This window comes from Cucumis melo, chromosome 4 (assembly GCF_025177605.1).
Source record: "Cucumis melo cultivar AY chromosome 4, USDA_Cmelo_AY_1.0, whole genome shotgun sequence".
In the NCBI taxonomy this organism is placed as follows: domain Eukaryota; kingdom Viridiplantae; phylum Streptophyta; class Magnoliopsida; order Cucurbitales; family Cucurbitaceae; genus Cucumis; species Cucumis melo.
In genome coordinates, this window is record NC_066860.1 from 25136152 (window position 1) to 25147579 (window position 11428).

An 11428-nucleotide genomic window follows, 5' to 3' on the forward strand; every position below is an offset into this window, starting at 1 on the left:
ACCAGGGAATTGACCTCTAGTAGGACGATATACGTGCATCCCGACCTTCTTGTGCTTCAGAGGGTAGGACCGGATCGAGTGGATCGAAGAGGAAGAGGGGAAGTCAGCGAGACTTCGATGTTGAAGCGATACATCTGGCGCTCGACCAAACAAACGAGCAACTCATGCAGATTGCGGAGTGGCCTGCACGCAACCTTGCAAATGACAACCATGTGCGCACGGAATTTTTCCGCATATTGCGTGAGATGCCAGAACTTACGAGTTTGGATAGGGCGTTATTGCAAATGCATCTTTTGTCTCGTATGGACGACCTTCGGGGTTTCGTACTCATGCCTGAGGATGAGAGGGAGGGATTTTGTAGAGTCCTCCTACGAGACATAGAGAGATAGTTTATGTTTCTACGGACCTGAGTTGCTTATTATTTCCTTACTTTTTTTTGTCTATGATGTTGACTATTTCTGCATTTACTATTGTAAAGAACTTATTTTGGTCCTTGCTAATATTTATTTTAAATGAAGGAAAATATTCACAATTTTCAAAAGCGTTTTAACGGCTATTTATATACGTTTAAAATAGGATGACATCGCTATTGCCGATTATAAATATTCAATAATTTTTTTGTCTTTCTAAAAAATTAGTTGTAATAAATTTCTCACAATATGTTGAGAAATTAATTTTAATTTGGGTGTATGTACTAATTTAATAACATTACACATACAACAAATAAAAAAGGACAATAAGACGGATTCGAGGGTTTCGTAAAAAAGTATGCAATAATTTTTTTATGATATTTACAATTTAATTTAAAAAAAATTATACCACATAAAAAAAATTATTAACCCAACCCATTTAACAATTTTCCCAAATAAAATTTATCCCAAAATCCACATAAACCTACCCACCTAACCCTTCCCCCAAACACATTTTATCATAAAATTCTCATAAAACTACCTACCTAACCCTTCCCCCAAACACATTTTATCATAAAATCCCCATTAAACTACCCACCTAACCCTTCCCCCAAACACATATTATTGTAAAACTACATTTTTAAACCCTTCCCCAAACAAGGGTTATGATAAAATTAGGTTTAACTTAACACTAGTTTTATCTTAACACTAACCATTCCCCCAGACGTACCACAAGAGTTAGTAAGGATCGGTAAAATAGTATGATGATTATTTTCATATATAAACTAGTGCAATTAGTGGAATCTTTTTTTTCTTCTTTACAATATATATGATTGTCAATATATATAATAAAAAGATAGGAGTTATGGAGATTTTGGTCATGCGTGGATGTGCCATGTTAGGAGACGTTGACCATTCCAAAACGAAGAACGAAAGAAAGAGAGAGGAAGAACAATGAACCGTTAAAAAGGGAAGCATTCAACAAAGTCGTGGCTGCTCTTTTTCTTTCAACTTTCCTCCTGCATCTCCATGTCAAAAACGTCTTCCCATTTCCTTTCAATTCTTTTTCCCTAAACCCTTTTCGTCTAACCCCCAGATTCTCTTTCTAATCCCATCAAGCGATCGATTGATTGATTGTTCCTTTTCTTGATTGATCGATCGATCGCTTGGTGTTCCCTTTTTCCCCATTCTCTTTTCTTTCAAATATGTCTAATTTGCAATCCAATTTCAATCAGAAGATTGATTATGTTTTCAAGGTTGTCTTAATCGGGGATTCTGCAGTCGGCAAATCCCAACTCCTTTCTCGTTTTGCTAGGAATGAGTTCAGTTTGGATTCCAAGGCCACAATTGGAGTTGAATTTCAGACCAAGACGCTTAACATTGACCAGAAAGCTATCAAGGCTCAGATATGGGATACTGCTGGACAGGAGAGGTACAAAAACCGCCCTGTTTTCAGGGTTTTCCCTTTTCTTTTGCTTTTTTTCTTTAATTATATTGGATTTATTTCGACGATGTGTTAATTCATTATAAATCTTGAACTTAATAATGGGTCTTGCCAACTTTCTTTTTAGATAGTCGAAATGCACCTAATTTTGGGAAGATCTTCCTTCATATTATTGGTTTCAGAATGTTCATGTTGATGATTTATCCACATATTTAATTTTACTTACAACTTGTGAAGTACTTCCTAATAATTCAGAAAGAAACTGCACTAAAACATTGTACAACTCTATCTTATGTCCCGTGTAAAAAGTAGAATTGATGATAATCTTTTAAATGTGGAAACAATCTTTTTGTAACTTCTCGACTTCTTGTTTCTGTCTCTTGTTGGTTCGGTTTACTTTTCTGTTTTTTTCCCTCCCCTGCCCCTGCTACATCTTGGAACAATGGGTTTTATATAGATCAGTTGATATCGATATATATTGTCATCCAATCATAAGCACTATGGACCTGAAAAGTAACGTAATTGTATCCAATTCAGATTCATCTCCATTTTTATAAGGAAAATCCTCCTTTATAACCATGGTATCACGTTTCCTATAGTGAACGGTTGAACATTAAGCTTTGAGGCTACCGGCCTGCGATCAGCGGCAGGGACTGCTGAATGACTTAGGAAACTTGTAAATATGTGGCCTTAAGGACCTTATAAATTTATAATCACTTAGTACAATTTCTTTATGACCAATGTTGAATCCCTTGGTTGGGGCTCGTATTGTTGCTTTTTGACTTAATTATGTTAGTTTTCCATAGCCTTACATGGTAGATTGTACAGTAGTGTCCCTTGAGTTCTAAGGAGTTATTGTTTTGCTCTCGTATTTCGACAGAGACTATAATTTGAAAAATTACCTGTCTAACATGATGTTCGCCATTAGCGTAGCCGTGATATTGCCTATGGTTTGCATGAATATTTGCTAAGAGCAATCAAGCCGTGATATTGTTTTGTAATTCCTTTATATAGTTGCTGTGGGCAATATAGGAAAATTTTATACGTTGGTGGATTGTTCAGACTTTCGTTCCACAGTTGATGAAACTACTCCTTAAAAGCTGCAAATTTTTCTTCTTTTCTCTTATTAGTGATTAGTGATGGTTTTCAGGTATCGTGCAGTGACAAGTGCATATTACAGGGGTGCCGTGGGGGCAATGCTGGTCTATGACATGACGAAGCGTCAGTCATTCGATCATATAGCTAGGTGGTTAGAGGAACTGCGTGGCCATGCAGACAAGAATATCGTTATCATGCTTATAGGAAACAAATCCGATCTAGGTTCTCTTCGTGTTGTGCCTACAGAAGACGCAAAAGAGTTTGCTCAAATGGAGAATCTGTTTTTTATGGAAACGTCAGCACTTGAGGCAACTAATGTAGAGGCAGCATTCAATACCATACTGACAGAAATTTACCGAGTTATTAGCAAGAAGGCGCTGGTTGCAAACGATGAAACTGATTCTGGAGGAAGCTCATCACTCCTCAAAGGAACAAAAATTGTTGTCCCTGGACAAGAGCCTCAAGCTGCAAGCTCTGGTTGTTGCCGGAGTTGACAAAGTATTCTCCCTTGGTTTCACCATATTTTCACATGAATTACTCCTTTTTACACTTTACAGCTTACACAAATACAAATCCCTCTGCCGCTAGAAGAGCAGAAGAAGAAGAAAGATAGCAAGTGGTTGATCTCTATCTAATCTTTAATTTTGGTCTTCAAGAGACTAGTGTAATTCATATACTTTTGAGTTGATCATACAAGGTAAATAGTTCCTCTGCTTTAAGCTTTTTGTTTAGAGGCTTTATCGTCAACATAATCTTCATTTTGGTTGAGTAAAATCTTCATATTCTCATCCTTGTCTTCCTGTCTGGAAACCACCCTCAACATAAGTATGGAAGATGACTGAATTTCAGGAATGGCCAACTATAGGAAATGGGTATAGATTTTTAGATTCACTATGGGATTTGACTCTTAATTAGGAATGTGTGTTTAGCTTAAATCACACAAGAAATTTGATGGATGAATAATTGCTCTTAAACTAGTGAATGATACAAATAGGAGTGATCGAGGGATAGGAGTGGTTGTTTTCGGGTGTGTTTCGTTTAACTTTACAAGTGATTAAGTGTTTGAGGGTGCATTTGATTTATCAACCGCTCAAAATAGCTTTTGAAACTTTAGTTAATCCAAACTAATCCTTAGTGTTTCATATTGAATAATTTTGATCCAAATTATCCCTATAATAATGATATACTATTATTGTTTAACTTGAAATGAAATTGACTATCAAACCTTTGATCATGAACTGTTTACATATAACACTTAACTGACTAATAGGTATAAATTTAAAAGTTATACCTAATAGGATTCTAAACTTTAATTCTTTAATTTGTTATGTTTTTTACTTTTAAAAATCATTTAATAGTCGAAATCAAACTTATAGTTTAACATAACCCTTGTCAACTTCAACACGGAAAAGAACAATCAAGAAAAATTAGCTACTTTGCATGACTCTAAATGAACTTTGCTGACCATTTGATCACTTGTCAACTAGTTAAGACTTTATATATAGTCGAACAAAAAATGTTAGAAATTAGAAGATGGAATTTGTTACCATAATAAATGCTTTGATATGGGTTCTTGTGATGTTAACTACGACACATATATCAATATGAAAAATAATACCATCAGATAGCCTAGTAGTAAAATTGTCTCCTAACCTTCCACTACATCATTGTGATCTTAGTGAGTTCACAATAGAATATCCACCAAAATCTTTCATGTTTAGAGGCATATTTGGAAATGAAATTCAAATATTAAATTGGTTTTGAATCATTATAATCGCTCCCTAGTATAAAGTTAATTATTTATAGTTGAAATTAATACAAATTAAAATTTAAAAACAAATTATTAGTTCATCCCTTAACAAAAATATTTAGTCCTATTTTAATTAATGTAAACATTTATGATTAGTCACATAAACCTAGCTAGTATAAGGATTAAGCTTTATCTTCTCCATGTTTCAAATTCTAAAATTCTATTTTATATTGAATAAATAAACTTTAAAAACTAAATTAAAAAATAGTCTATCATTTTTATACTCTCAATTCTTAATGTTTAAAACTTTAAATTTTATTACTTTTTCAAATATAAATTTTCGAACATAAACGAAAGTTTAGAAAGTTTCCTTACTCGTTTAACCTTGAGAATTGAAAATTTCCCACCTATATGATATATTAAAAAAAAACAAATTTTAATTTATTTTTCAATAATCTATTTATTTATTTATTGGTAGGGCATGTTAAAAATTGTATTTTGAAAATACTTCATTAAATTTTACTTTTTTTTCTTTTTTTATTTGTGAGTTTGAGATTAGTTTAGACACACTTCACCTAATCTCACAACACAATTTGGTTAACCCTAAAACATTTGAAATTTTACTTTTTTCATGTATTATTTAATTACGTCATACGTAGTACCATTTATAAATAACTCAATTATACTTTTGATCGATTTTTTTAAAGAAAAACCTTCTATTCAAAATACACTCGTTTTCAATAAAAATAAGGAAAACTATTGTAAATATAACAAAACACCAACCTATTTACGGCGCCTGTAATAAAACCTTAGATATTTTTTAAATATTTCAGTTTTGCCCTTCCATCTTTCTTTCTTTACCTACGATTTAATCTTTCTTCTTTCCTCTTTTTCTTTTCTGCCATTTATTTCCATCATCTTTCTTATTTTTCAATTCTTTATTTGCCTCGTTTAATCTTTTCATCGTCTTTCTTATTTTTTTTTTTTTTTTTGCTTCGATTTCTTTCCATCGTCTTTCTTCTTTTTTTTCTTTTCTTCTTTTTTTTCTTTTCTTCTTTTTTACGCGTTTGCATTTGGATAACAAAATCTAAATATAAAAAATAGCAAAATTTAAAAGATCATGTATAAAGAATCTTTTAAAAAAATCATTTATATCGGAGTAGCCAAATGTAAACGATCATATAAAGAAGTAAACGATTGTGTATAAAGAATCTTGAAAAAAAATCATTTTGATTGGAGTAGGCAAATGTAAACGATTGTTTAAAAAAGTTAACGATTATTTAAAAAAAGTAAAGAAATCTAACCGAGCATGTAACCAAAAAAAAAATTAAAAAACCGTGTACCAAATTAAAAAAAAAAATCATTTAGATTGGGTCCCTAAGCGATCGTGTAATAAAATTAAACGATGGAATATAAATTATAGCCACATCTAAACAACCGCGTTGTAGCCATATCTAAACGATCACGTATAAACTGTAGTCATATCTAAACGATTAATAACCAACTCTAAATGATCGCAAATATATTAAACGCGTGTTGTTGACGGGATGGTTGATGGCGCATTTTTGATATTTTATACGGTGGGTTTCTGACTTTTTTTTTTTTTCGTTTTCGGAATTTTTCTTTTTTTATGTTTTTGATAAAAAACCTAAAAATAATGTCCCTCTCACAGTGCGGTAAAATATTGCTAAGGAAATTATTAGAATAATTCATAGTTTTTCTTTCTCTGGAAAACAATACTTAAAAGTAGAAAGAGATAGAATAAAATAATAATTAAAAAAAAAACAACAAAAAAAAAAAGAAGTGCTTCATCAAATCAAATATTTTCTTTCTAAAAAAACCAAATAAAATATTTCATTCATGTCCTTTATTTCTAAAATTTTTTATAATTTAAGAATATTTTTTAAGCTAACTACAAAGTTAAGCTATTTTTGTTGTAATTTAACCTTTTTCAATTAACTTTCTGTTTTTGCCTAGTTCACTGGTTAGAAAGACTAAAATATAATGTGGATCAGTAAATTACATTTTTATCCTTTTTTTGTTGAGTTATATTAAAAGTTTCAAATGGGTTGAGTGCTGAATAGCATTTTGTAAAGTTTTTAGTATTTTGAAAATTAAACTTGTAAAGTTATAAATATATTAAATTTAAGTTTGAGAATTACTTAAACCCTGAAATCCGAATTTGAGATTGTTGTAGCTTTAAAAATAATTGATTACAACGTTAATTTGAAAAAAAAAAAACCAATGATAACATAGAGTAAAAGCATTGAAAAGAGCATAATAAGATTTTTGATTAAAATAACATAAAATTGTTTTGATTTAGCTATAATGATGGATGTAAACATATTATATCAATTGTACATGGATATTCAATATCAAACTCACTGTAACATAACTATTTAAAAATTTTAGAAATCGAAAATAAACTTCATTTTTATCTAAATTGTTTGAAAAAAAAAATGTTATTAAAAATTGAAAAGACATAAAAAGAAAACTACATTTAAATTTTTTTTTAAAGATAAAGTTTGCTAGAGAAGATATAAAATTTTCCATTACATAGATGATTTGTAGTCGGATGGGTTAAGATTTTTCCACGGTGGTCGAGCACACAATGATTTCGATCAAACCTTAATCTTGATGGTCACCAAAACAAAAAGTGAAGTTAAAGAAGCCTCCGACTCCATACTCTCTTTGACGGTTTGTAAATCTTCTTTCCTAATTTGTCACGTATAAATTGTTTTTTTTTTTTGAAATATTTTTTTTAAAAAAATTTATGTGAGTGATGATAGAGATGGGCGAAGATGGATAGATTGGTATTATTACCCCATTCATAATATTCTTCGTTTCCATTATTAACCGTTATTAGTATGCATATGTTCAATACACACTACAAAATGAAACTTTAGAACACATAATGAAGAAGAAGTCTAAGAATAGAGAAGGCCAAACCTCCCATGGCAGATTGTCACGATGATGTCAATGGCTTTAGTGAGCAACAAAAGGAGTTGAATGAGAAACAGGCACACATATCAAAGGATGAGCCATTGGCAAACTAATTCCACTTCCAATCTCCATATTCACCTTCTCTTCATCTCCATCTTTCCCAACCTTCCAATCAAAGCACTGAACCAATGCCGCCACCGTCCTATTGATCGTGTTGAACGCTAACAATGAGCCTGGGCACCCTCTTCTTCCTCCTCCGAATGGCACAAAGCTGAAATTCTGTCCCTTAATCTCATATTGAATGTGTTTCGTTCCTTCTTCTTTACTAGAATTCTCATTGTAGAATCTCTCAGGCCGAAATTCGTCTGGATTCTCCCACAGATTTGGGTCGCGCATTATCGCAAACAGGTCCACTGCAACCATGGTGTCCTTTGGAATATCGCATCCGTTCACCTTGCAAGTTTCTCGGCACGCTCGTCTCGCCACCGGCACTGCTGGATACAGCCGGAGACACTCCTTCACTACCGCCTGCGTGTACGGAAGATTTGTAACATCTGTTTCTTCCACAAGTCTCGTCCCGACCACTGACTCGATCTCTCGCCGCACCTTCTGGAACACATCCGGATGGTTCATTAGTTCCGCCATTGCCCACTGCATAACCTCGGCCGACGTTCCGGTGCCGGCGATGAACAGATCCTAAGAGGAACAAATCAAATGCTAGTTGTAACCAAATCGCGAGACAAAGAATGTTAAATAATACAAAACAATGGTAATTCTAAGTTAGAAAGTTTATATGGTACATTTTTCTAAATTCTAAAATCACAATCACAAAGGGCGGTGTTAGTACTTGATCAATCGAAAGGTCACACAACAGATACAAGACTTTATAATATTCGGATTTAAAACAGAGGAAACAAAGAATTAGAATGTTTTAGAAATGGAACTCACAAGTAAGAAGGCTTTGATGTGATTTCTAGTCATTTTGAACTCGGCTTTCTCATCCAAATAAGCTTTGAGTAATATATCCATGAGATCGCGGTCTTCTCTTTCGAGGCCGTGGATTTTGGCTCGTTGTTCGTGTTGTTGCAGAATGTTTTCAAGGAGAACGTCGAATCGGACGTTGATTTCGAGAGCTTTCTTGCCAAAGAGCCAGAAGGGGAGCCTTTTCAGTGGACCTTGGCCGAAGAGATCTCCGAAAGCCATCTTTGTAGCAATTTCAATGGTGTCGTTAACCAATGTTCTGATCTTCTCTGCTTCGTTGTTCTCTTCGGAACATCTTGTGCTCATCATCATTCTGCATATGCTGTTGTTTGTGAGCTTGACCAACTCTGCCCCCAAGTCCACTGACTGTTTTCCATTTCAACAACAATTAATTGAATTTTGATAAGAATACTATAATTAATTAAGTTTGAATTTCTGTCTTCACAGATATTTGCATGTTTCACAATGTTCAATTCACAATAATCAAACAAAAATCCATGATATATTGTCGAAATTTAGAGATTTAATTAGCCCCAACTTACAAGTTTTACGGGATGCCACTAAAGGGGTATGTTCTTAATTAAACTGTTAAATTTGTTGTCACTCATCAGCTCGAAGCTATTAGATCCAATTGAGTTACGTTCTTGTTCTTATTTAATTGGTGATGTAAGAAGTATGAAAATTGATATGATTATAAAAATTTGACACAAATCCTTTTTCAATGTTTAAATTAATATAATTATTAATTCTTAAAATAAATTATTTGTAAATTAAATGACAAAGTAATTGAAAATTTTATCAAATATAATAAAACTCAAAATTCTATTGATGCAATGATAGAAATCATTGAACAGCTAAAAGTGCCCATAAACTTTTATGTCATAATTATCTTTTAAGTTGTAATAAATTAGTAGTTAATAGAAATTAAAAAGAAAAAAAAGAAAAAACAATAGCTTTCAAATAAAATTTTTAAGGAAAGAAATAGTGAAGAAGAAAACAGAAAAGAAGTTAGTTAAGAGAGTACCTCCTTCTGCTTGGAACAGAGCAGCAACTTTTGAAGCATACGAAGGATCTCCTCGTTCCTCACAAATCGCGATCGCGCAAGCTGTGGCGGCGCAAGAACCTCCATCATCGTCAGCTTCTTCATATACCGCCAATAATCCCCGTACGGAGCGCCAAGGAATCCGACTTTGCCGTACGGATACTCCTCGCTGAAGGCGAAATCGGGTCGGGAGGAGAAGGTGAGATCGTGCGTTTTGAAGATCTCAGCAGCGAGGGAGGCGGAGGAGACGAGGACGTACTGCAGAGCGCCGAGGCGGATGTGGAGGAGCGGACCGTACTTAGAGGAGATGTTGAAGAAGGATTTGTGAGTCGCGGGGAGGAGGAGATGGAGGTGGCCGATGACTGGGAGCGGGGGGGGAGATGGAGGTAGAGTGAGATTTGGGGGGGCGGATTTGGAGGGTTTGTGGAGGAAGAAGAAGAGAAGGAGAGAGGAGAAGAAGAAGAGAAGGAGGTAGAGAGCGTAGTGGAGAGCGGCGTCCGGCATTGTTGGTGTGTGGGAGAAGAAGGGAGTGAAGTGAATTTGGGGCGGGGAAATGGAATTTGGTGTGGTTATATTTATATGATAGAATTGAGAAGGAGGAGATGATTGTATGGATGAAGTATTAGAATTAATCAGAAGGAAAAAAAAAAAAAAAAATGGTGCCAATTGGTGAGCAGCTGATCAACGTGAATCATGAGTTTGCTTTTGCATTTTAGTGTACTCTCTCTCATTTTCTTTTTTCCTTCTTTCTTTTCTTTTAGTAATTATCTATTTGTGGTAAAATTATTAAAAAAATCTTATGTTTTTGAAAAAAAGAAATTATTGGAGATGAGGTATAATATATTGCAAGTACGCCATTGTGTTTGTGTGTATGCAGTATAAATAAAACTTGAAACTTCAAATCTAAACAAATAAGTTATTGACTTTGTACATAAAGGGTATAATTGTGTTGAATAGACTTGGGTATTTCTATTATCTTGCTATTGGATCTTTTGATTTCATAGGTGTCATTGAAAGCCTTAGTATGTTGGAACTGTCATTTTTTTATCTTTTCAATACATAATATCGCCTCTTTGAAATGTTTAATTAAAGAGGATTTTACGTGATATTCTATAAATGAACTCTTATTGAAGGATACATAAAAATAAAATATACATGGTCCAATTATACATCAGTGAAAGAATATACGATTACTATTAGTTATTATTGTAATTGACGTATAATTAATTAATTGTTAAATAAAAAAGATATTTAGTTATTAATACAGATATAGTCTATACATCTACCAATTCAGTTTTCTTAAATATATCACGAATGAAATTTTGTGAGAATTTGTAGAATTCTATGTTTTGACCGACATTTAAAATATAAATGTTTAAGTTTTAATTCTAAAGAGATATTTTTAGAAAAACAAAAAAAAAATTAACATTAAATTTAAATTAGTAAATAAATATTTTATTATTTTCAAATAATGTCTATTATTTATATTATATTTATATTTGTGTCATTTTAGTGTTTATTTTTTGTAATTGTGAATTTTTCTACGATGTAATGGAATTATCGATTCACGCCTTGTATTGATATCAAACTCGTGGAAATGTGAAAATATCGATAGAAATATCGACATACCTAAATTTAAACTATGATTTAACTTAAATTTGGGTTATTATTTTGGGCTAAGAAATTTGATGTATAAATTGGATTAATGAGAGTAATCTTGTGTGTTTTGAAGTTAGAGTATTTATAAAACTTTTCAATAG

At 32.7% G+C, this 11428-nt stretch overlaps 2 protein-coding genes across 4 annotated transcripts; one reads left to right on the top strand and one right to left on the bottom strand.

Annotated features, from left to right (window-relative positions):
* The first annotated feature begins 1281 nt into the window (after positions 1-1281).
* LOC103500306 (ras-related protein RABA4c) lies at positions 1282-3742 on the top strand. Of its 3 annotated transcripts, none has more exons than XM_008463565.3 (2): positions 1282-1842; positions 3005-3742. In XM_008463565.3, the coding sequence occupies exons 1-2, from the start codon at positions 1616-1618 to the stop codon at positions 3444-3446; spliced, it is 669 nt and encodes a 222-aa protein (XP_008461787.1). In that variant the 5' UTR covers positions 1282-1615; the 3' UTR covers positions 3447-3742. The 3 variants fall into 3 exon arrangements, with proteins under 3 accessions (XP_008461787.1, XP_016902750.1, XP_016902751.1); XM_017047261.2 differs by having other exon boundaries at positions 1288-1842; positions 2992-3742; XM_017047262.2 differs by having other exon boundaries at positions 1288-1842; positions 3016-3742.
* Positions 3743-7518: 3776 nt separating this feature from the next.
* On the bottom strand, positions 7519-10262 carry LOC103500305 (cytochrome P450 705A22-like). Its single transcript, XM_008463564.3, has 3 exons — positions 9651-10262; positions 8594-8992; positions 7519-8341 (listed from the first exon to the last, which is right to left on the bottom strand). The coding sequence occupies exons 1-3, from the start codon at positions 10170-10172 to the stop codon at positions 7688-7690; spliced, it is 1575 nt and encodes a 524-aa protein (XP_008461786.2). The 5' UTR covers positions 10173-10262; the 3' UTR covers positions 7519-7687.
* Positions 10263-11428: the final 1166 nt, after the last annotated feature.